The following is a 25,828-nucleotide window of genomic DNA, read 5'->3' as shown; positions in this document are numbered from 1 at the left end:
TCTTCATTCAGTTCCCTGGGCCCTCTGGGGTGCTTAGAGTTACAAGTGAATGGGGTTCCCAAGGCACTCTCCCCCCATTCCTCCCACACTTCATTCCACTCTAGGAAAGCAATGTGGCCTCTTCAGCTCCATTATAATGGCCTCTGTGCCCCTCCTCAGGGTTATATAAAGGGCTCAGAAGAAGAAAGCAGGAAAGAATCACTTCTCTAGCAACGGAAAAACTCCCATTCCCATTCTGGATGCTAAATCATACGTGGGAGGGCAGCACAGATGCAGGTAAGGATGGATAAAAGAGCTAACGACAAAGCTCTGCAGAGAAAGAAACAATTACCACTACAGGCCAAGAAAGAGGGGTCTGGAATCCACAAGGGTCCTCTTGTGCTGGGCCTCAGTCTCCTCCCTCCCTTAGTACAGTGCTTGGGGAACAGTAAGGATGCTGCATAAAGGAGCAGGCATGATTAATTAGTTTAATTAGAAGCCTGTGTGCCGCGGTAATCCCTGCAGCCCACAGAGCCAAGCAGAATGATAGATGGAGATACCTGGGTAAGACAGAGGGAAGCGGGGCAGGGAGATATTAGCAGAAGAGCAGCACAGCCTAGCGTTGGGCCAGAGGGCCCCCTTCCCTAAGGAAGGAACAAGCCTAGTGTTGGGCCAGAGGGCCCCCTTCCCTAAGGAAGGAACAGGGTGTCTTTCCTTTGGTACTCTCCTCACCCAAGAGGTTGTGGGACTAAAAACACACTCTGGAGAGAAGTGTCCCATATCCTCTGGCAGTTCACACAGATGGGCCTTCCCAATATGTCTGGTGTTTCAAGTCCTGAAAATTCACTCAGGGAAGAGAATCTACCGTCTCTCCTCTAACACGTTTCTCTCCCTGCAGCCCTTTCAAGTTTTAAAATTTGTAAGATACTGCAATTCTCAAACCATGCACACACAATACACACAACAGCCTCAGAAAAGCAGACACCACAGGCTGAAGGAAAGGAAATCTGCCTGTAAAACTGTAGCTCTGATCTTGGGTTGGATGACAGAAAGAATTTCTTGCTACACACAAGACTTTCAAAACTTAAGCCAGGAGAGAGATAGGATCTCTTTTCCAGGACATGACCCTTGGGTACAGGGAAATGAGTGGTGGCTTCAAGAAGACCCACTTGCCCAAGACTTCTATTCTCCACTCTATTAAGCACAGAAAATCCCAGGGCTCCTAACTGGAGGAAATTCATGGTAGTGGAAGCAGCCCTAGAGTGAAGGCCAAGAAATGGGTTCTAGTCCCAAATCAGCCCTAGAGTGAAGGCCAAGAAATGGGTTCTAGTCCCAAATCTGCCCATGTATTCTGGGGGAGACCTTGGATGTCATCTTTCCCTCCCTCTCACCTATGAATTGTGAGGACTGGACTAACTGCCAGCATCTGATCTGGTTCCAACATCTAAGATTCCATGAGCCTATGACAGAGTCATTCCTTCCCCCGGGACACCCAAGCCAGGAACAATCTGACAGTAGTGGGGATGGGTACTGCCCAGGCTTGGCAGCCAAGACAGAAAGACCCCACAGAGAGAAGTGCCGGCCCAGGATTTGGGGCTACATGAGTAGCCTCTTAACTCAAAATACAGCTCCTTCCCTTCAGTCATTTCCAATTTTTCTGTGGAACCATTTGCATTTAAATTACTTTGCAGCAGCTTGGCCCTCTGTCTCTTCCCTCCTACAAAAAGTGCCTGGTCCTAGCTCTGTTCCAGCCACTCTGCAGGCCTGTGATGCCGTAAGGGGCAGACAGCTTCCCACACTTTGGGGCGGGGGGAGGGTGGGACGCAAAGCAGTGGGAGGAGATAGCACTGAGCGGCAATACAGCATCACCTCCAACCTCACAGAGGTGAAAACTGCCCAAGGGAATGAACAGGCGTGCCTAAATCATCCAGAAACTAAACGAAGCAGCGGAGAGAGGGGACTAACATTTATTTAGCCTCTCTTATGTACTAGGCACTTTTATATATACCGTCTCATGAATCCTTGCCCCTCTATCATAAGGATAATTGCCCACTTTCATGGCTGAAGAATCAGTCTCAGAAAGGTTAATTAACTTGCCCTAGGTCCCGCTGCTCTGAAGACTGTGCTCTACCTAGCATACTACACTTGCCTTCCCTCTGCCCTCCTTTGCCTCCTGTGCCTTCTCACCCCTCACCTCACCCCTGCCCCCTCAGGTCCATTCTCTTCTCTTCTCCATCATAATCCTTAATCAGCCCAACCTAGGCCTTTTTCAAGCTGGAGAAACTGAGACACAGATACCACTCAATGCCTGTGTATTTAAAGAAGGAGACCCAGAGGGAGTCCCAGGCTTGCCTGCCCCTAATATTTGTCAGCCTGGCCAAGAGTACAAATGGAAGCCCATATATCATATGACTAAATAAATCAGACAAACTATTCTTCCTTGTGACCTTTGCAATATGTAGTCGTCTCTCAGTATTCATGGGGTACTGGCAGGGGGTTTGTTCTAGGACCACCCCTGGAACTAATTCAGGGGATTCAGATACCAGAATCTGTAGATGCCCAAGTTACTTATATAAAATGGCATAGTATTTGCATATAACCTACAATATCTTCCCATATACTTAAATCACCTCTAGATTACTTATAATACCTAATACAATGTAAATGCTGCATAAACCATTGTAAATACAGTGTAAATGCTTAAATAGTTGCTGGTGTGGGCAAACTCAAGTTTTGCTTTATAGAACTTCCTGGAATATTTTTTTTAATATTTTCAATCCACGATTGGTTGAATCCATGTCTGAGAACCTGTGGATATGGAGGGCTGAGTGTACCTTTACGATTTCATGGAAGACAGGTTTGAATCAAGAATTCTTAGACCCCTCAGAGTTCTGCACCAGGATAGGGGGAAGAGAGGGAATCAGCCTCCAGCCTGGCCCCCTTCTCCTCCCACCCCCAGTCTGGGGGATCTGTATACACACATAAACTTCCTGTCTGCACATCTAAACTCCAGCCATACATTCCGTGGGCTCTAGAGCACAGTCTGCCTCGGTAGGATGGACTTGAAGAAGCTCAGCCCAAGCCCTACAAGTGGGCTGGAGCTGCTTAGCAGAGAATTCTGAGGCCCTAGAAATCTTTAGTGGGGGCTTCAAGGTGGGGCACAGGCCCCAGGTGGGCATGTCCTCTTCCTGTAGGCCAGTGGGGGCCCACTTAAACCCAGGGCCCCAGACAGGAGCCCCTCCTGTCCACGTCTAAGTGCAGCACTAACCGAGGGAATCAAACTTTAGAGCAAAAGAGTAAGCGTGTTGAAGAGGGAAACAGGGTCAAGAGGAAAAGATTTTTTAAAAGTTAACTGGGTCAGAGTTCCCAGAACTTTCTGCCAAAGTAGGGGAAAGGCCACAGCTTGGGAAGACAGAACAGACAGCAGGAGCTGTCTGATTCATGGCCCACCTGGCTCCCTGCCTTACAGCTTTTCAGCTAAAATCCCATCCCTCCTCTGAGCCCCCCTCCCCCTCCCCCAGTTCAGCTGTGTGCTACTCAGCACCTTCTTCGTGGTACTCTTAAGGACAAGAAGTACAGCGGTAGGAAGTGGTCAAGTAAAACCAAACATGTACTGGACAGACAGTTATGGATGAGGGACACAGCTGCCCCACCATGTCAGACTCAAGAACACTGCAGGGAAAGGGGCCCAGTTAGCTAGGGGCTGGGAGGACCCTGTCCTGCAGAGAAGTCCTCGAAGTCTCTACTACCTTGGGATCACAGGACAAGTCTAGAATGTTCGCCAGAACGTAAGGCCTAGGCCTCCTCAGGCAGAATTAAGTTCTTAGTTAATGCTTTTGGGTGATAACAATGGCTGGGAGCCAAGGACCCTGAAGAGGAACCTCCTTCTGGCCCTTCCTCAAACACCAACTTATACCAGATACATACCAAGCGCATGAGCAGAGAAATGGATTCCCGATTTCTGGTTTTAAGCTTGTCAGTCTCCTGGCCCAGCTGCAGGAGGCTGACAGAAGCTACCTGTAAGGGAAGAATTTGTAAGGAAGCAGATTTTTTTTTTTTTTTTTTTTTTGCGGTACGCGGGCCTCTCACTGTTGTGGCCTCTCCCGTTGTGGAGCACAGGCTCCAGACACGCAGGCTCAGCAGCCATGGCTCACGGGCCCAGCCGCTCCACGGCATGTGGGATCCTCCCGGACCGGGGCACGAACCCATGTCCCCTGCATCAGCAGGCGGACTCTCAACCACTGCGCCACCAGGGAAGCCCAGGAAGCAGATTTTATGGTCAGGGTAGGACAGCCTCAGACTACAGAAGTCAACAAAAGATCAGGAGGTGAGTTAAGAAGTGCCGGGATGTTCCTGGAGGCTCAGGGTGGGCAAGCGGCAAATCCCAGAGGTTTCAGAGATGCACACTGCCTCTAAACTAGCCAGTGCAGACAACAGGAGGTTGCTGGGGATGCTGGAGGAGAGGCTGCAAGGGGCGAAGAAAGAACCTGCAGCAGAGGCAGGTAATATTGTATGCCGGGAGATTAATCTCTTTTCCTAGGCGGCCTCCAGACACCACTGTCATCCGACTGTTTGCAGCTGACTCCCCACCCGACCAGAGACAGAGCTGGGCCTCTGATTCAGACACAGTGCTCTTGGTATTCTCCTCCTGTCAACTCCCGAATGGCTGTCCTCTTCGTTCACCTTCAGGCCCCCAACAGACCAAAGAGGGAGAAAGGTATGTCACTAACTGCATCCCAGGCCCAGGTTACCTGTATTTAGCAAACAAAGAGGGTAAAAGGGGAAAGGCGGGGGGGTGATTCCCTTGTCACCCCATCTTAGAGATCTGGTGTGAATCCTCTTTCTATCCAAGATGCTCAGAGCCCATTTTGTGTGGCCTGTTGTCCCAGTTTAAATAGAGACCCTCTCACTAAGCTTCCAAGTCCCTGACATGTACTTCTCAGGACAAGAGTGTGATTGATTCCCTAGAGCATATGATCTACTGTTTCCTCCTAAAAGGAGATAGATAAGGACCCAGTTTTTCAATCAGGACCAGGCTTTGCAAAAGAATAAGCTCCCTATTGCTGAGAATGCTCAAGCAGGCAGTGGGTACTGGACCATGTTTCAGAAGTGTATGGATGGGATTCCTCCACGGAGTATTTAGAATGGGAAGCTCTGGGGCCTCTTTGAACAAAGGAAAGAGATTACTTATTCTGTGATTTTCCAGAGGCAAAACTTAGATCAATAATGATAGCTAGGGCTTCCCTGGTGGCGCAGTGGTTGAGAGCCCACCTGCCGATGCGGGGGACGCGGGTTCGTGCCCCGGTCCGGGAGGATCCCATATGCCACGGAGTGGCTGGGCCCGTGAGCCATGGCCACTGAGCCTGCGTGTCCGGAGCCTGTGCTCCACAACGGGAGAGGCCACAACAGTGAGAGGCCCACGTACCGCCAAAAAAAAAAAAAAAAATAATAATAATAATAATGATAGCTACAGGGAGTCAAACTTCGGCTAAAAATAATTTTAACAATTTTTTTCAAACAAATTGGACATAACTTATAGTAAAATCAGCTGCTTGATTGTAAGTTCCAGTCCCTGGAAATCTAGACCAGCGATTCTCAAAGTAAGATCACAGGATGGGCAGCACGAACATTTCCTGGGAACTTGTTGAAATTGCAAAATTTCCAGCCCCACCTCTAATCCACTGAATCAGAAATTCTCCAGGTGATTCTGACTTACAATGAAGTTTGAGAATTTGAAAAAAGCTTGACTTTTTATCAGTATTAGAGTGGAAAAGGGCCTTATAGATTATAAAACTCAGTGTCTCTCCAACTTCACTGTGCATCTGGTCTCCTGGAGACCTTGTTAAAAACAGAGGCCTGGACTCACCCTAGAATATTATAATTCAGTAGGTCTGGTGTAAGGATCAGAAATATGTATTTTAACAAATTCCTCAGGATAATGTAATGCACACCAGGTAGTGAATCATGGATTCCGTTTAATCTTTCTAGTCAATAAATGGGAAAACTGAGGCCCCAAAAGTTTGGGTCTTCAGAGATCACACAACTGCTTAGTGGCAGATACAAAACTAGAACTCAGATTTGCTAACTCTTAGTCCAATGCTCCTTCCAAGTATTTGGGCAGAGGCTGAAACACCAGCTGTTAGAGAATCTAGAAGAAACCCCTGCCTTTCACAAAGTGGCCTCTCACTACTTAATGAATAGGATGGGAGGTTAGGCTCCGAGGCCTGCTCCACAATAACTGTCTATGGATTTAAGTCAAACCAATTCCCACCAGACTTTGCAATCGTCCATTCCTTATAACCTATACCCACTCACCACCAGAAATTCCTTGAGGTGAGTTTCAATGTTCTTGTTGTAGAGGGTGAAGAGGGCAGCAGCCACCTGGATGATGGCTTTGGTCAAGCAGTGAATATTGTTGCTGTAACCTAGGTTATTATTGACAGAGAGGGAGAGAAAAGAAAGGAAAGTGAGCCACCCCAGGCGACCCCAGCTAGTAACTTCTCATTTTTTCAGGCTGGGCCATCCCTATTTGACACCAAAAGGACTGGAAGGCATTTGAGGATTAGGAGAAGGATATTCCTATGAAATTTCACTGGAATTGAATTTTAGGAATAGTTCATTCTCGAGTGCTTTTTGAAACCAAACTTTACATCTGAGTCAGAAGTCTGTGTTTTCCAGATAAATGTCTCCATCTCATCTCCCGACCCCAGGACACTAACCTAAACGGCACTGGTCCCTCAAACCTACTCCTTACTTACCATCCTTCTCAATGCTATAGAAGGAAGCTGGGTCCATGGCAAGGAGGGGGAGGGAAACGGCAAGAAAGATCAAGAGCAGGCAGGCCACCTTATATTCTTCCTCAGGGGATGACGTATCTGGAAAGAAGGAAAAAGGAAAAGAGAGTAAGGTCAGCAAACAGGAGTTTTCTTCCAGGGGGTCCTACTTCGCAGAATTACTAGGAGGATCACATGAGAAACTATCTGTGAAAATAATCTGTAGAGCACTATAGGCAAGTCACTCCTGCTGCAGGGGACAGTACTAGCCTCCACTGATAGTGAGAGGCCTGAGTCCTGGAGGCTTCCCCTGGTGACTGAGCACAGCTCTTGGCAAAGGGCTCTGCTGACACGCAGTTTGAGGGCACTCTGTCAGCTACCTGATGGGGTACAGAGGCAGGAAGGAGAGGAAAGAGTCTCACCAAAACCGAGAGAGAAGAGGGAGAGCCAGTCTGGCAATTTCAAAAGGGCTTACCACCACCCCCTGATTCCTTCCTATTCTGAGTGTGTACAAGTATGAATGTGCTAATCCGAGGAAATGTGTCATGGAAATATAAGAGGCAAGTGTGAGTCCAGGGGAGGAAGTGCATGGTGCCAAGGTGATTACAGGGGAGGGGAGAGCACAAGATCGTTCTGGGGAAATTGGATGCTATACCACACAACTTAATACGAATTCACGTCTACTGTGTATTGTTCGCTCATCGTTTCATTTGCATTACTCTTATTTCCCCAACCAGGTTGTAAGTTCCTTTGAGCACTTGCTGAGTACCAGACTCTCACTTAATACTTTTTAGCTGATTGACAGATCAACTGATTAGAACCTGACTAGAAATCTAAATTGCCTGTGGAAGTATTTTCTGGGGATTAGAGACTATGCTTTAAGTCTTTCCTTAGCTCCCAGTGTATAACCTCTGAATTCCCAATCCTAAATAAAGGCTTCTTTGAGACTGACATTTTTCCACCCCAAAATAGGGCCCAAGCCCTCCGTTGCCCCCTTTCCCCAATCTTACCAGTTTTCAGATTGGCAATGGCAGCCACCAGAGCTGGGTCAATGTCACAGCCCACCCCTGCAGCAGAGGCTAGCTCAAAGACACTCAGGGTCACCTGGTAGAGAAGAAAACAACATTCTGGAGGGTATCCCCTGGAGAGAAGGGCTTGACAGAAGCTACAGGCAGTCAAGACTCCTGGATCACAGATTTTAAACTTTTGGTGTACTATCATCTTTTCTGGGTATTCCTTTCAAAGATCTCCCTAACCTACAGAGGAAAGAGGAAAAAAAAAAAATTCAGCGCTTTAGCTTGGCATTCAGATTCTCCACAGTACAAGTTTATTTTTTCAACCTTATTTCCTCAAATGCTTCCTACAATCAATGCAGCCAGGGTAATTTATTCACTGTCTCCAAGCTACAACTTACTTTCTTACTTGCATGCTTCGGTTCATGTGCTTCCCTCTTCTAGAGTGTCCTTTCTTCTTGAGAGATGATGGAAAATATATATATTGGTCCCTGCCCCTGGTTCCTGACACAGGGCTCCTAAAACCCTTATAATTTCCTAAGTGATAAAAACACTAGGAGGGCTTCCCTGGTGGCGCAGTGGTTGAGAGTCTGCCTGCCGATGCAGGGGACACAGGTTCGTGCCCCGGTCTGGGAAGATCCCACATGCCGCGGAGCGGCTGGGCCCGTGAGCCACGGCCGCTGAGCCTGCGCGTCCGGAGCCTGTGCTCCACAACGGGAGAGGCCACAGCAGTGAGAGGCCCGCATACTAAAAAAACAAACAAACAAAACACTAGGAGCATTTTTTTGTTCTTATGCGGCAACTCTGGGCGTGCTCCCGAACAGCTCCCGGATGGCGGCTGGTCACCAGAAAGACCAAGCTTGGTTGGAAGCTGGGAATTTTCAGCCGCACCACACCCCCCCTTCTCCAGAGAGGGGAGCGGGCCTGGAAATAGAGTTAATAATTGATCATGCCTACGTGAAGAAGCCTCCATAAAATCCCAACAGTATGGGGTTCAGAGAGCCTCCAGGTTGAGAACACATCCACGGACCAGGAGGGTGATGCAGCCCAACTCCATGGAGACAGAAGTTCCTGCCCTCAGGATCCTCCCAGACTTCGCCCCGTGTATCTCTCCATCTGGCTGTTTATCTTACATCCTTTATCACATCCTTTAATAAACTGGTAGATGTGTTTCCCCGAGTTCTGTGAGCCACTCTAGCAAATTAATGGAAAATAAGGAGGGGGATATTGGAACCTCTGACCTACAGCCTGTTGGTCAGAAGCACAGGTGACAACTCAGGTTTGCAACTGGCTTCTGAAGTGGGGAGTAGGTGCAGACTTGTGGGAGTGAACCCTTAGCCTGTGTGATCTGACACTATCTCCAGGTAGATAGTGTCAGAATTAAGTTTCAGGACACCCAACTGGTGTCACAGAGAATTGGTGTGGGGAAAACCCTCCACACATTTGGTGACCAGAAGTGTCAGAAGTGAAGTGTTCTGTGTGAGAGGAAAAAAGACACGCAGGAAAGAAACACGCAGGAAAGAACTGGGGTTTTCCCTACATAGGAAGGAAAAACGTCTAGAGCTTTTCCTATTTACCTCTCCTCTACTTATATCTAAGTGACACCCACCCTTGAGGCCTAACTCAAATCTCATGTTCTCTATGGAGCCCACCCTGTTGACTTCAGCCCAAGCTCATCTCTCTCTCCTTAACCTGGCACCACTTACTTCGCAGTGATCACACACAGCACCTGGTATCATCAGTTTTCTTTTCAGATTGGAGGTGAGACGTATGGCTTATCTCATCAACTAGATTACAATTTTTTTTTTTAACCTCATGGCATAGAGAGGGGAGAAAAAGGCTTTGGAGTGAGAATATCTGGGTTCAAATCCTAGCACCACCACTTACTAAATGTGTGACCTTGGCTAAAAGTCACTTAACTTCTTCGAGCCTCCACTTTCTCATCTGCAAAAGTGGGATAATGATACCTACCTCACAGAGTTGCTGTGAAGATTAAATTAGACCACATTTGTAAAGCATCTACCCTAGTGACTCACAGAGTCACTAAGACACTAATAACCATTATCCCTTTCGCTCTACTTCCTTTCTCTCAAAGCCAGGAACTCTGCATTTCTTTTATCCTCTCTAGGCTTTAGCACAATGCTAAGCACATAGAAGGCATTTGGTTAATATTGATTGATTGATTCCTGAATCCCTCACTGTACTTAGAATCAGGTTCCCAGGATGTAGCCCCAAACACCCATCCACAAAGTACTCAGACCCCTTTTGAGGTTAAAAAAAAAAAAGACTTGAAAATGTTCTGAGAGAACAAGGATAACTGTTTCAACAGTAGATAACTAAGTAGAGTATCTTATGCAAAGAACCCCACAGACATAACAATAAACACACTGCCTGTGTTGCTGGACACAGAAAGTTCACCTCAGCCACATTCTGCTCTGCCCTTTATTTAAATTCCCTACTAACTAAATAACCCTGCTCATGGCACCCATGACCTAGGAGATCAGGGCCCTGGTCCATGACCTGTGGTTTTCTGGAGGAAGAAAGTGATCATTGAAGGAGCTTCTGTTCTCTTCTCCTAATCTTCTCACCCCTCTGAGGCAGTAACAGAATCTCTGACGGACAGGTCATCCCCCGCGCCACCTGACCTGCTTATTCTCCCAGGCAGGCAGAGCCTAAAGCTCGGAGCTGCCTGGGAGATGCCAGCTAGACACACTCCTGACAGGCCAGAGCGTTCAGCCCCACCACCAACAGCTGCCTGAACCCCAGGCTCACCGTGACACCAAAGACCTGGCCTGAAGGAGCAGCCAGCCCAGTGAAACGTCACCCCCTCAGGGCCCGTGACCCCTTGACCCTCATCATCTGATTTCAGGCAGAGAGAGAGGAAATGTTCACAACTCTTTTGACCTCAAGGTAAAGGAAGTTTTTTTCTCTAAGTTTTCTTTTTTTTTCTGCTTCCTGTTAACCAGTTTCCTCTTCTCACAGACCTCCCTCCATTAACGGAATCAATTATAAGAGAAGTGCCCTGCCCTGTGCATTTGAAGGCCCTTGTTCCCAGCCTTCAGCTGTATTTCCTGCAAAACATACTTGTTTGTTCTAGGTGATTCAAAAGGCAAGTTGAAGTGAGGTGGGGGAGGGGGAATGGATGTTTAACTTGGGTGCTTACAGAGTCCCCTCCGCCTTTCCCCATCTCTAGAGGAAATGAGGCCCAAGGCAGGTGACACACACACAGAGGAACCAGAAAGTTTCACAACTAGGAGGAAGAAAAGGCCAGAAAAAGAAAGGAAAATCTGAGGGCAGGCAGGGTGGGTAGGAACGGAAGAAACAAATTTTACAAAAAGTACCCAGGCTCCTGACTAAAGAGGGGACTTGTCTGCATATAGTTGGGTATCTAATTTGCACATCTTAGGAGAAAAGCTGTAGAAACTATCCTAGACCTTACTCCTCTCCCTCCAGTAACATTTCCCTAGCCCCCCGCAGGATCTCCCCAGGGTTCCCCAGCTGTGCACCCCCTCGTCTGACCAACGCCCCTCCCTCCACAAAAATCTCCCCCAACGTGTTTCTATTCAACTTCTGGCTCTTCTCCCTGCAGTATTCTTCAGAGCCCTCTCTCCCTTACAAGATCCTAGCTCCATCCATTTTCAACAACAAAAATCTCCTAATTAGATTCCACTTTGCACTCTCCCATACCTTGATATCTGTGTCTGGGGTGACAGACTCCTTCAGGCACTCAATGGGACCCATAAGAAATGGGCAGTGGGAGGAGAAAACCTGGAGGAAAGAGAGTACAAATGAGTCCAAGGGACAGTGGCCGGTGCCTTCAAACAGGTGGAAACAAAGAATCAAAAACAAGCCCTCAGCTTAGATAAGAATTTAGCCAGCTTCCCATGCCACTTCTCTCCTCATGTGTCTACGTTTCTTCAGCTCATCTAGCCTCAAAGAACTTCCAGGACCTCTACCGAATTAAGCTCCGTTCTCCTCAATGCTCACCAACCCTTTCCACAACTTCTCACACAAGCCCTACCCAAGGCTTTATCCTGTGGCAGCCCCCTCTCCCCCAGCTCACCTCCCGAAGTCCCTCTTGGGCCATGGCCCTAAAACTGAGGATAACTCCAATGATGGTCATACGCTTCAGCACATTATCAGCCCCTGAGGAGAAAGAAGAACGTTCAAGAAGAGAACTCAGGAGAATGGCCATGGCTTTGCTTCTTCAGACCCAGCCTAGGCCCCAGAGCCCCAAAAACCCATCATCCACAATGCTTTTCCCACAGTTCCTTCTCCCTTTAGGAGACGTGCTCACCCATCAGCTGGGGAAGCAGAGAAGCCATCAAGTCTGCCTTGCTAAAGTTGGATCTGATCTGAACAAGTACATCCATGTTTTCCACCACCAGCTTCTGCAGCCAGGACACAGAGCCATTAAGCACGAAAAGATGAGACCCATGGTACATCTCCCCCCCAGTCTCCTACTCCTACCCTTCTTCCCCCGAGGGCTGGACCTTCTTCCCGGGGGCTTGCTTCCACAGTACCTTCAGCTCCACAATCTGAGAGGTCACATGCCACATCAGGTTTTCACTCAGGAACTTCATGCCATAGGGGCCCAGGAGTTCAGCCAAAGCCCGCAACTCTGGAATAGAGTCACAGAGGTCCCAGGTGGGACTCAGAGAACACTGGTGCATTTGCACAATAGCTATAGGGTAACGTGAACACCTTAAGTGCTTTTCAGCAAGGAAAGGAAGTGGGAAGTTGGAGAGCAAACGTAGCCTGAAATCCTGTATTCAGGTGACAGGTCTGGCCTGCCTGTGGGACAATTTACCCTCTCCCCACTGGTACCCACACCAAGACGTACCACAAATGATAACTATTCACTTTTCATTCCTATAAGAATCTAGACTTTCCCAGTCCCTTTACATGGCACCTGGGCTTTACTCTTGCTGGACTAGCTGCACTAGCTTTATCAGATGTTAAGCCCCTCTCTGAGCCTCAGTTCACTTCTCTGTAAAATGAAGAAATTAACATCCACTCTGAATACCTCACAGAGTTGATATGACAGCATAATCAGTACACATCCCCAGACTCCCCGTTGTCTTTTCCCTTAAATTCTTCTTCCCTCAAGTCTGCCCCATTACCTTATCCCTCCCTACCCAACCTGCTTCTGGCCCTTTGTGAATTAAATAAAACCTGGGTGAGGAGATCCCATGTTAGAAACACTAGTGACAAATTCAGACAGGGAAGAGCTCCAGCTATGATCTTTGGTTATGGGCGGTCCCAGCAAAGAAAACCATAAAGACCAGAAGTAACAAGAGACCAGTAGAGGAAAGGTGAGTTTAATATAGTTAACAAGAGTTCAGAGGGAAAAGGAAAGCAAGGCTCCACACTCAAGTGTTTAAAGGCAGGACCAGTGGACCTCCACCTCTGCCATTGACAAAGGAAGTGGAACTGGTCACAGCAGCCGACACAGAGCCTCATGTGGAATAAATACTAAACATTTTTAGTCACCTATTTACAATAGGAACAACTGAGCTGAGAACTAGAAAAGGATTTCCTAACTGGTCAACTTCGATAATTCTAAAATGGCTGACAGAGAGGCAGAGAGGCTGAACTGCCTTCTCTGGAGAGAAGACACACTGATCTACTGATTTGGATCTGCCAACTCTCCTTACTCTAGTCCTCTCTAGGCTAGTAACCCTAGGGCATCCTTCTCTATCCACCTATCTGTTTTTGCAGCAGCATTGCCCCATCACCATGGTAACCCAGGGAAATTGGGGTGGGGGTGGTAGAAGGGGGAATCAGCATTACCTCCTGCTGCTCCTCAGTTGTCAGAGAGACCTAAAGCTGATTTTAGATGCTGCCTACAGTCTGTGGGAGGAATTGATAAGAAGGGGACATCTGAAGCCTCCAGCAGGTAAAGGGTAGGGTCAGCTCACTGATGGAGACAGTATGAGGGTAAGAAGAAGGCAGAGCTGGAAAACAGAACTGTATACTCTGACTTTCATAACACCCCCCAAGGAAGGGGAAGAATGGAGAGGGCAGGGTCATTGAAACATCTCCTACCTGTCTCAGATACCGTGCGGGGTCCATGACTTACACGGAGGTGAGAGGAAGGAGGAAGCAGTGGGATAGTTCATGAATCAGTCAGTCAGTAAAACAAATCTATTAAAAAGGATCTGCATGGCTTCAAGCCCCCTTTAAAGAGAGAATAACTTCCCAACTCATCCACGACACACTCCTCATCTGCCTGCCTTGAGACACAAAAGCACTTCTATACACTGGGGAGCAGCGTGACATAGTGACTAAGCACCCAGGTTCTGGGATTTGACTGCCTTGAGTTGAAATCCCAGTTTTACCATCTATGAATGATGTATGACCTTAATCAAGCTCCTTAACCTCTCTGTGTGGCAGTGTCCTCATCTGTATAATGGGGGTAATAAGAGTACCTACCTCAAGGCTGCTGTGAGGAGTAAAGGAGTTAAATACATGTGAACATTTAGAACCAAGCCCACACTAAATGTCGTCCATTAGCTCATCATCATTATTAAACAGCAGCAATCCAAGCACTAGCTAAGGCTCTAAAACTTATCCCTCAGGAAGAAGATGCCATGATGTCAGACCACTGTTTAATAATTCCAAACATCAGAATGTCCTCCTTACATTTATCCTTTACCCCTCATTATATGTCCTACTCTTTACTCTTTGTGGAAATGGAAAATAACCATTTACTACCCTTCGAAGAATAAATCCTTTCAGTGACTTGAGTGCCCCTGCCTAGCTCCTAACTCCCCTCATCTTCCCTCTCCACCTTCAACCCCCAAGCCACTCCTCAATTCTGGGCCTCACTTGAAATCTCTTTTTACTGTCCCTAAGGTAGAATCTAGCAGAGATCTAGGAGAGTACAGAATGAGCCTCTGGGAAGGTAGGAGAATTTAGATGGGATCCATAGGTTAAGATATCGTATTGAGGGGAAAGGTTCGGCTCCCTGACAGGAGACCAGGCTCTGGGCTCACCAGAGATGTCAGAGAACTCCTCTGCGCTGAAGTTCTGCTCCCCTTCTCTGGGGAGGCTGAGGAAGGCCTGCATGGCTGGTGAGAGGATAATGGTCCCACTGCTCGCCTGTCTAAGCAGACTTTCTAGGTACCTACAAGGTTGGCAAGAAAGCACAGAAGATTAGTGTTCAATCCTTTCTCCCTACCACCACCACTGGGCTCAGGAAGAGAAACTCCACCAAAGGCTGGGGTGGGGAGAAGAGACTCAAAGAAGACAGTACAACACTCTAATTAACACCCCAAGCTGTTGGCTCAAAAACAACTGGCAGTAGCGTGGTTCTGCTTTGCCTCTAATCTGCAGGGCATTTGGCTGCGCTGTCAGACGTAATGGTGTGCACGCCCTACCACCTTTTCCAGCTACTGCACGCCCCTCACCCTTGGCCTTCCTCTGTCAGGTGAGACAAGCCTAAGCTGACAAGACAAAAATTCCTACTAATTGGGCTCATCTGAAATAAACTTAGCCTCAACCTCTCCAATGAGAGTGTTGGACTAAGGGCCTAGGACCCTGGAAGCAGGTCTCAAGTCAAACCTCCTGGACGGAGAGAGGTCCAGTGAACACCTGTCATCCAGTCTCCAAATATGCCCTCCTGACCTCTGGGCAAGCTGAGAAGGCCTCCAGCCAGTGTCAGCAGAGGGTGTGGCAATGCCTGCCACTCACCCAGGCACTAGCTCCGGGCCTAGGTCTTACAGAAGTCCCAAGCTAACCACGGGTAGGTCAAAACCAGCACTCAAACGTGAGGTTTTTTCCTTTTAATTTGAATCAGTTGTCAAATTTTTGAAACTGAGAGATTTTACATTAAAATAAGGATTTAGTGGGGCAGGGATCAGATGGGGCTAAGTGGTGGCCACCGCCTTTCAGAGGGGCATGCCCTCTCCAACTATCCAAAGTCGCCACCTAGCCCACAACACCCATTCACCTTACCTGCCAGGCCCCTGTTGGCATTTTATTGTAAACCTTGTCTCAGTCTTTCCCCCTCCTCAGGGGGTTCTTTGCAGCCGGGCTCCTGCCGAGCTGATACTGGATTAAGAACGCCACCCAGTGGCTTAGGGAGGTAGGAATCCAGCTCCTCTCCCCATCCTTAACCCTCAAAGGAAATACTGCTGACCCCTGCCTCCTCCAGTCTTGGGGAGGAGGCTCCTTTCGCTATGAAGAACAATCTACTAGACACGACATGGTCATGTCGGGAGGTAAGGAGACAGTGCTCCAGAGAGATGGTGTGAGACAGATGGTGTGAGACACTGGACAAAGAGAGAAACAAGAGAACTTCAGAAAGAGGAAGAGAGATCATTTGAAATGAAAACAGTAAGAATCCAGAAAAGGAAGGTTAAGAACGGCAGATTAAGAGGAAAAGGGCCAAATTGTTACAGAGTAGATCAATCGATGTTACATGGAAGCTTAGAAAGAGACCTCATGGTGGACAGAGGGGATCTGAGTTTGCCCCAGCTTACAGCTCCAGTCCTCGGGCAGAAACAAGCTTCTGTTTGGGGGTCTATGACCCTAGGAGCTAAAATGCCTGGTCCCGAGGTCCTACTGCATAAAGGAAAAAGTGCTAACAAAGAAGTAAGGCAGTGAGAGAGGATAAGCAACACTGACCAATTTGTGTAGAGAGTGGTGATTGTCTGTTCCCCACACGAGTCCAGTGGCTGCGTCTGCTGCAGGAGGGCATTGCGGATGACTCTGGACACATCTGCACCCAAAAACTGGGCCAGTGACTTTATGAAACTGATGTATGCTTTGACTCCTACCAAGAGCTCAGAAGGCCTGGCGATCTCCTGGGTTGTGGCATTGTAGCCAGCCAGCCACACAATGGCTCTAGGTGAGAAAAACCATAATCACAATCATAATGACAAACATAGTAACAGTTATCACATTTAAACTGTGTTCTGGGTGCTGTACTATGATTTAACTACATGCATTATCTCATGTAAATCTCACAGCAACCCAATAAGGTAGGTACAATTATTATCCCCATTTTATGGATGAAGAAACTGAGACACAGATATTAAGCCACTTGCCATCTGTGAAGACCACACAGCTAGCAAGTGGCAAAGCTGGGACCTGAATCCAATAACATTTGATTCTCAATCACCATGCTCTTCTGCCTCCTCTGGAGAAATTAAATCAGGTGGTAAAAGACCTGGGCTCCCAATTGCCATCTAACTGTACGTGCTTGCTTACAACCTCCTGCACTCTCAGGGCCAGCATTTGTCTTTTCTCCTCGGAAAGAATTAGTTCCAATGACTGTCAGAAATGGAAAATCACACCCAGAAATCTTTAGAAGTGCAGTGCAATCCCAAGTGGCCACGGGATGCCAGGTGGAGAGAGAGTACACTTGGCTGGCACACATCTATAGCCAACCTTAGAGAAGGTAGAATAACTGTCCACACTGTACTATTTTAGGGGCACACCAGGAACACCCCTCCTCACTGGACTCCCAGCCCCTTCCAAAATACCTTCCCCAGGAACCTGAGAATCCACAATTAGAGTCAGTCCCCTGCCTGAGGCTTTCTTCCTTGTTAAAATGTAAACAGTAGGGGAAAGAGGAACATTAGACTTTGCCAATACAAGCTTTTGTCAGTCATCTGCACATCAGTATGAAAGAGTCCATCAGGTTCTCCCTAAAGCCACAGATGTTTGGGAGTTTTTTGTTTGTTCTGTGTTTTTGGAAAACTTTATGGCAGGGGAGGGGAAGGGAACAGGAGGGCCTACTCCCCAGATGAAAAGGAAAAGAGAAAAGGTACCACTTGAGGAAAAATACTACGGAAGGGACAGACGGGAGGCAAGCCTAATCTATTTTAGAGTTTTCATTGAGGCCAAACCTTTAGGCCAACTTCCATTAGGCCAACTTCCAGGCTTTAGGAACAATGATGCCAGGGACATGCTGCTCCAGGGCCTAGAAACCATTGCCAGCTTCTGAAGGTTTACGCATGGATGATTATCAAATTGTCATCTTCTTGACATTTTATATGCACCTGAGACACTTCCTTCCATATAGCTAAAGTGTACGGAATGAAAACAAACTAATTTTACTGTCACCCAAGCAAAAACTAATTGAAAAATTAGCCTGCATCTCCTACAGTCAAGGCACAGACTCCTAACTGTTCTACCTACTCCTGTCCTTGGCCCCCCTAGTGCAGACAGAGTGAACCTACTGAAATGTTGAGTGAAATCATGTTCCTGCTCTGGTCAAACCCTGCCTAGGCTCCCCGTCTCACTCAGAATCAAAGCCAAAATCCTTACGATGGCATAGAGCCAGCTGAACCGTCAGTCTGCCACTCCTCCAGCCTCTCTGACCTCACGTCCTACCAGTCTCCCCCTGGCTCATACTGGTCTCCTCCTTCTTCCCTGAACATACCAGGCATGTTCCCACCTCAGAGCCTTTGCACTTGCTGTTTCCTCCGCCCAGAATGTCCTTTCCCCAGATAGTCACCCACTTGGCTTCCTCAATTCCTTCAGGAGTTCACTCAACTGTCACTTTCTCAAGCAGGCCTTCCCTGGCCACCCTATGTAAAATTTCACCACCACCACCACTACACACTTCCCATCTCCTTTTCCTGCTTTAACTTTCTGCTTAGCACTTATTTCCTAATCTATCATATATGCTATGTTCTTATTTTTCTTGCCTCTCCCACTAGAAGGTAAGCTTTATGTGGCCAGGAATCTTTATTTCTTTTGTATACTGCTGTATTAACAGCTTCGAGAACACTGATGACACACAATAGATGTTCAATAAATACTTGTTAAGTAAATGAGTAAATATACTACGTATTGCAAAATGAAACACAGAAGACTAGGAGATTATTCATAAAAAATTTTTCCCCTCACTCCCCTAATTTGCCTACTATAGTGCCCAATTTGAATGTAAGGAATGTTCCTGCAGCTTCAGGGAGCGAAAGAATGAGAGGCAAAATGGAAGGAAGGGAATTTATTTTGTTGAGGCCTATATATGTCACTCATTATTATCTTTAATTCTCTACCAATTCTCAATTACAGGTAATTCTCATTATAAGGTAAATATCATTATCCTTACTCTATAGGGTAGGAAATTAAGGCTCAAACAAGTTAGATAACCTGCTCTGATGTCTTAGCTAACAGCATCAACACAGATCTGCTGACTGCAAAGGCCCCACTCATCCTACTAAACCAGTGATGACAAGTTCTGGTTGTTCATCAAAACCACCTATAGAGGGACTTCCCTGGTGGTCCAGTGGTAAAGAATCCGCCTTACAATTCAGGGACATGGGATTGATTCCTGGTCAGGGAACTAAGATCCCACATGTCGTGGGGCAACTAAGCCCGTGCACCAAAACTACTAAGCTCAAGCGCCTCAACTAGAGAACCCGTGTGCCACAAACTACAGAGTCCACGCACTCTGGAACCCGTACGCCACATCTACGGAGTCCACGTGCCCTGGAGCCTGCACGCCACAACTAGAGAGAGAAAACCCACACGCCACAACTAGAGAGAAGCTCAAGTGCTGCAACGAAAGATCCCACATGCCTCAGCGAAGATCCAGCATGCTGCAACTAAGACCCGATGCAGCCAAAAATAAAACAAACAAATAAATAAATAATAAAATAAATCTTAAAAAAAAAAGAAACCTATAAAGGTTTGGGGTTCTTTTATTTGTTTGTTTGTTTGTTTGTTTTTGGCTGCATTGGGTCTTTGTTACTGCGCGTGGGCTTTCTCTAGTTGCAGCGAGTAGGGGCTACTCTTCGTTGCAGTGCACGGGTTTCTCATTGTGGTGGCTTCTCTTGTTGCAGAGCACGGGCTCTAGGCACATGGGCTTCAGTAGTTGTGCACGTGGGCTCAGTAGTTGTGGCTCGCAGGCTCTAGAGCACAGGCTCAGTAGTTGTGGCACATGGGCTTATTTGCTCCACTGCATGTGGGATCTTCCTAGACCAGGGATCAAACCCATGTCCCCTGCATTGGCAGGAGGATTCTTAACAACTGTGCCACCATGGAAGTCTGGGTTCTTTTCATTTATTTATTTATTTATTTATTTTTTGTGGTACGCGGGCGTCTCACTGTTGTGGCCTCTCCCGTTGCAGAGCACAGGCTCTGGATGCACAGGCTCAGCGGCCATGGCTCACGGGCCTAGCCGTTCCGCGGCATGTGGGATCTTCCCGGACGGGGGCACGAACCCGTGTCTCCTGCATCGGCAGGCGGACTCTCAACCACTGTGCCACCAGGGAAGCCCTCATTTATTTATTTTTAATAGAGATGCTTGGGACCTATGCCAGAATGACTGCATCAGAATGACCACCAAGATGGATCTAATGGAACCCAACTTTGAGAACTACCATACTAAGCAAACAGAAGACAACAAAAGAGTGATACCTGTTGAGTCTGGCCTCCAGATGGCTGCTGAGATACTCAGAAGGGAAGATGGTGTGTTCAAATACACAGAAGCTGTGTACATGATTCATTGTCAGTGCCAATTCTGTCAAGTTTAGGTGTAGCTTGTCCATGCTGAGTAAAATTGAGAAAGTAAAATGAGCCTCCATTACAGGTCTGGCACTGCCTGCTAGTATCTGGGGAGGATCTGTCAGGCCCATGACCCTCAGACCCCTTTCATCTTCTGGAAAAACTCAGCCTAGAAGAGTACACATTGATGGCGACTTCAAAGGCAAAGTAGAAAATTCATATTTAAGAGCTTTTCCATATCTGTCATTCCCCACCACCACTTCCACACTCTTTTGCTGCATCACCTTCCCTCTTTCCTGTTCTCCCTTCTTTGAGGTAGTGCCCTGTTGGCCCTCTAAGGCCTAGGTCCTCACTTGGTGACAATGCTGCGGTTCTTCCGGTGACTCTCAGCTCCTGGTTTGTCCCTCTCAGGCTCTCCTTTTCTCGGAGTCTGCCTCTGCTTCATAGTTTTCTTGTTTTTGGCCTTGCTGATGGTAGTGGCACAGTGCTTAGGTAGAAGCTTTAGAAACAAACACAAGTGAATGGAGAAATGAGATTCGTTCCTAAAACTGCCAAGTAATCCATCTAGCAGTTATAAATAGGTCCCTCCCTTATGGTCTGTTCTTTTCTCATTCTGCCTTTCCCTCTCTTTCCTTCCATACATCTCTTCATTTGGAATTACTCTTAGAGCATGATAGCAGCCATGAGAAAACTGGTTTTCTTACTTAATAGTCACACTTGTTTTTTTTTAAATCCAAGCTTCTACTGTTTCCAAAAAATCAAGTCTACCTTGATGGGCAAAGGTGCATCAACCTTGAAACCATGCAAAGCTGTCTGTGGTAGATTCTGAAAGTAGTTCCCAAAATGCAACTCTATTAGTAATGGCAACATCACTATTTATTCAAAATGATAACTTTGGAGGGGTCAGTACTCATTTGCAAAAGTTTTGGTGTGTGTGAAAATAATACATAATGTTTTAGTCAACCCTGATACAGCCCTGAGCAAATATCTTTAACTGTGTCCTTTGCATGTAGTAGGTATTCAAGTTGAGCAATGAATATACCCATAATTGTACTTATTTACATATCTTCTTTGCATTAATTATTAAAATTTCTTTCAAACGTGTATTTGTACACCTTTCTCCCTTAAATTGGGACATTCCCCAAGGGGAGGAATTGTGTACCTTTCCTTCTGGGACCCCATCCCAAAAACCCAGCACAGGGCTTAGTGCCCAATAAATACCAAATAATATAGCAGCTAACATCTATTGAGAATTGCATACCAAATATTTAACATATGCTATTTCATTTCACCTTTATGATACTTCTTTTAAGAAACTATTTTTGGACTTCCCTGGTGGCACAGTGGTTAAGAATCCTCCTGTCAATGCAGAGGACACAGGTTCGATCCCTGGTCCAGGAGGCTCCCACATGCCACAGAGCAACTAAGCCTGTGTGCCACAACTACTGAGCCTGCGTGCCACAACTACTGAGCCCGTGCGCCACAACTACTGAAGCCCGTGCACTCTAGGGCCCATGCTCTGCAACAAGAGAAGCCACCACAATGAGAAGCCCACAAACCGCAATGAAGAGTAGTCCCCGTTCACCACAACTAGAGAAAGCCCACACGCGGTAACAAAGACCCAACACAGCCAAAAATTAAAAAAAATAAAGAGAAACTATTTTTATCTCCATTTTACGTATGAGAAAATGGAAAGGTTAAGTAATATAACTGTGCATATGTACACACACGCACGCACACGCACACAACCTGACTCCCCTCCTACCAAAGTTGCCACAAAGCCTGACTCAAACCCAGGAAGGGTGGGTAGTCTAGGAAACCTGAAAGAATCCAGGGCAACAGAGGAACAAGTTCTTCATTTTCAAATTTCCTATAAACTTAGGCTGAGCTAATCATGACCGGGTGCTATGAGTCAGTCAATGGAGGGGAGGGGAAAACAACAGACAAAGACACAAAAGCAAAGCAGAAATTTCCAGCTGAAAATCAGCATACAGAATCCAGAAGCAAAGTGAAGAATAACACTATGATGGTGAAGTATGTTGAATTAGTGATTCAATATTAACATTCATTAACATAATTCAAAATACTAATAAAATCAGGAAGGTTGACTCCTCAAAAAAAAAAAAAAAAGACACAAAAGCAGCCCTGAGGATAAACACAAAGGAGGTGCCTGAAAATGTTCAGATAGCTACAGATTAGGGTGCAGATGGACAGAAAGGTGAGACAAGACAGGTGATCTGGGGCCACTGTTCTAAGTATGTGTACACAGGGCAGAGAGAGGAGGGGAAGTAAATTAGAAAGTTAACTCATCTCTTGGAACACTTCAAATGAAAGCACAGATTTTGTTTCAGTGCAGCTGTTCAAATTAGAGTATTTTTAGACACCTCTATTAAGTCCCAAGGGAGTAAAGACTGAGATGGGACTACACTAAAAAAAGAAGCCTGCCATAAACTCATGTACACAAAAGCCCTAGCCCTACCTGAAAGGGTTAGAGAACTTGGTGTTTGAGAAGAAGATAAAGGTAGATAGAGGGGAAGGCACCAAGGGACTGCAGAGGGCAGACTGAAACAGAGAGAGGGCTGAGCCTACCTGCTCACTCAGGTTTCGCTGTTCAGCACAGACCTCCAGGACACAGTTGCTGGTCTGCTTGGCCAACTCTTCCAGGAAGGAGTTGCAGTGATGAAGACCATGGTTCTTCAGGTGGGGGTACTTTGGGAAAGAGGACCCAAGGAAGAAACTGTCATCACCAGGACAACCACTTCTTCCTCATAATACTGTTCTGAGCCCCAGCCTGAGCCACCCACTCCCACAGAAGAAGAAAATGAGACCCAGAGAGAGTACACATTCTACATAAAGCTGAGACATTTAGGGACTTGCATCAGATACCTATGTTTGTACCCTTCCTGGGACCAAAATCAACCCTTGGAATTGTGTTTTGGGGGAATAAGAATGAGATGTGATTAAAGAGATGACAGGGTTTGGAGTTCAGGGTACTCACCTCCTCTGGGCACATCTCGTGAGTGCAATGGACAAAGTGAGCACAAATCAGGGGAAAAGCAATGGCATAACGCAACATGGCAGGTTCCTCCAGGGTCATAGCAAACATCTTCTCAAATGTACGAAGATGAAAGCTGCGGAAAAGGGGGAAGGACACTTACAACCTGGGTTTAGGAGCTGGTCCCTTTGAGATAGAGAGAATATTCATTCTTTCAACAAATATTTATTGATATTCACCCCTCCCTCCTTAATTTTCCTACCCTTAAGGTAGACGGGAACCCAAGAAACTCAACCCCTTCAGACTTTTTTACTGGATCCCAGGACAGGTTAGTATTGGGTTGGCCAAAAAGTTCATCTGGTTTTTTTCCGTAAGATGGCTCTAGTAGCACTTAGTTGTCTTTAACTTCATTCGAAACAACTTCTGTTAGACTGTATTGTGACAGCTGTCATATCAGCATGCCTTTAAAAAAAATGTATCAAAATTGGTGAATTTTTGTGTAGCCATTTTAGTATTGAAGATGAGAGGAAAAAAGCAACATTTTTGGCATATTATGTTTTATTATTTCAAGAAAGGTAAAAGCGCAACTGAAACGCAGAAAAAGATTTGTGCAGTACATTGAGAAGGTGCTGTGACTGCTTAAAGTTGTCAAAAGTGATTTGCGAAGTTTCTTGCTGGAGATTTCTTGCTGGACAACGCTCCATGGTCGGGTAGACCAGTTGAAGTTGATAGCGATCAAATTGAGACATCAATTGAGAACAATCAATGTTATACCACGCGGGAGATAGCCGGCATACTCAAAATATCCAAATCAAGTGCTGAAAATCATTTGCACCAGCTTGGTTACATTAATCGCTTTGATGTTTGGGTTCCACATAACTTAAGCAAGAAAAAAACCTCCTTGACCATATTTCCACATGTGATTCTCTACTTAAACATAAAAAAAGTTCCATTTTTAAAACAAATTGTGAAGAGCGATGAAAAGTGGATACTGTACAATAATGTGGAACGGAAGAGATCGTGGGGCAAGCGAAACGAACCACCACCAACCACACCAAAGGCCGGGCTTCATCAAAAGAAGGTGATGTGCATATGGTGGGACTGGAAGAGGGTCCTCTATAATGAGCTCCTTCTGGAAAACCAAATGATTAATTCCAACAAGTACTGCTCCCAGTTAGATCAACTGAAAGCAGCACTCAACGAAAAGCGTCCGGAATTAGTCAACAGAAAACGCATAATCTTCCATCAGGATAACGCAAGACCACATGTTTCTTTGATGACCAGACAAAAACGGTTACAGCTTGGCCGGGAAGTTCTGATCCACCTGCAGCATTGCACCTTCGATTTCCATTTATTTTGGTCTTTAAAAAATCCTCTTCATGGAGAGAATTTCAATTCCCTGGAAGACTGTAAAAGGCACCTGAAACAGTTCTTTGCTCAAAAAGATAAAAAGTTTTGGGAAGATGGAATTATGAAGCTGCCTGAAAAATGGCAGAAGGTAGTGGAACAAAAGAGTTAAAACGTTGTTCAGTAAAGTTCTTAGTGAAAATGAAAAATGTGTCTTTCATTTTTACGTTAAAAACCGAAGGAACCTTTTGGCCAACCCAATAATACCTCCTTCCCTTTTCTTGTACAAAATTTGCTATTCCTCCCTCAGAACCTCTGCATGATTTGGGCCCTGATTTAGAAGTCCCTCAGTATTACTAATTCACATCTCTCTCAAAATTTGACACTCAGGCTCCAGAAAACTTTCTCTGATTAATTTCATGAGACTGATCTTTCCTCAACCCTGTATTCTCTCAACATCATGCACATTTGCCATTATTATGTTGATGTCCTTTTCACATATGGGTATTATACCTCCCCACTCACACTGAATGCAGAGAGCAGAGCCAACATATTGTGTTGTGTGTTTGATCTCTCAAAGGGTAGAGTTATGAACAACAGTGGTCACTTAGTAAAGGCCGAATGTTACCCAAGGAAGACAAACTCATTTGCATTCCCTAAGACCCTGTTCCCCAGCCCTCCCAATTATTTTCAGTCCTCTCCACTAAACTTCCAAGTTTTCCATGTCTCTTTTAAATCACAATGTCCCAAGAATAAAAAGAAGGAGCAAGTTCCACATATAACCATGAGGAAAAGACAATCAATGAATTATCCCAGAGAAGAGAAGGCTGTGTAAAGTCCAAATGGCTTTTCTAAAGAAAGCCAACACAAAAGGGAATCAGCTTCAAATTCCTACCACTTGATAAAAGCCGGAAAGAAGAAGCTGTGGAGTTTGAGCAACCATCTTTAAAGAGATCTCAAAGAAAACAAGCCTTTCCCGTATATCTGGGGGAATTAGAGTCCTCCACAGAGGCCAGGCAAGAGGTCGGGTCAATTGATAAAGAGCTCTGAGTCAGGACATACCAGAAAGTAGATAAATCAGAAGTTTCCACCAGCATATTCTCTACTGAGTCCAGCATTTGAGAGTGAAAGACAATGAGGTTCATCACCTTGGCTAAGTCAGGGTTCTCGTGCAGGTGCAGGGGAGCCTTAGCCACACTGGTATACGCCTATGGTTGGAGTTCGGAAAAGGGTGGAGAAAAACAAGATAAATGAAA

At 46.3% G+C, this 25,828-nt stretch overlaps 1 protein-coding gene across 1 annotated transcript in view; it reads right to left on the bottom strand.

Annotated features, from left to right (window-relative positions):
• The window catches only part of NCKAP1L (NCK associated protein 1 like), a gene marked incomplete at its 5' end in the record, with an annotated part of 45,629 nt that overhangs the window by 1,480 nt on the left and 18,321 nt on the right, over positions 1 to 25,828 (bottom strand). The window contains 15 exons of the mRNA XM_082636455.1: positions 3,907 to 3,996; positions 6,295 to 6,404; positions 6,738 to 6,854; positions 7,763 to 7,856; positions 11,453 to 11,533; positions 11,829 to 11,911; positions 12,063 to 12,156; positions 12,289 to 12,386; positions 14,764 to 14,894; positions 16,397 to 16,615; positions 20,144 to 20,275; positions 20,584 to 20,729; positions 22,820 to 22,939; positions 23,229 to 23,361; positions 25,635 to 25,780. Coding sequence (XP_082492581.1) covers positions 3,907 to 3,996; positions 6,295 to 6,404; positions 6,738 to 6,854; positions 7,763 to 7,856; positions 11,453 to 11,533; positions 11,829 to 11,911; positions 12,063 to 12,156; positions 12,289 to 12,386; positions 14,764 to 14,894; positions 16,397 to 16,615; positions 20,144 to 20,275; positions 20,584 to 20,729; positions 22,820 to 22,939; positions 23,229 to 23,361; positions 25,635 to 25,780 — 1,794 coding nt within the window. The remainder of the gene's footprint in view (positions 1 to 3,906; positions 3,997 to 6,294; positions 6,405 to 6,737; positions 6,855 to 7,762; positions 7,857 to 11,452; positions 11,534 to 11,828; positions 11,912 to 12,062; positions 12,157 to 12,288; positions 12,387 to 14,763; positions 14,895 to 16,396; positions 16,616 to 20,143; positions 20,276 to 20,583; positions 20,730 to 22,819; positions 22,940 to 23,228; positions 23,362 to 25,634; positions 25,781 to 25,828) is intronic.

The sequence above is a fragment of the Mesoplodon mirus genome (genome assembly GCF_964341445.2).
Source record: "Mesoplodon mirus genome assembly, chromosome: 11".
Classification (NCBI taxonomy): Eukaryota; Metazoa; Chordata; class Mammalia; order Artiodactyla; family Ziphiidae; genus Mesoplodon; species Mesoplodon mirus.
The sequence above is the reverse complement of the archived record's forward strand: the minus strand, read 5'-3'. Positions and strand labels throughout refer to the sequence as shown.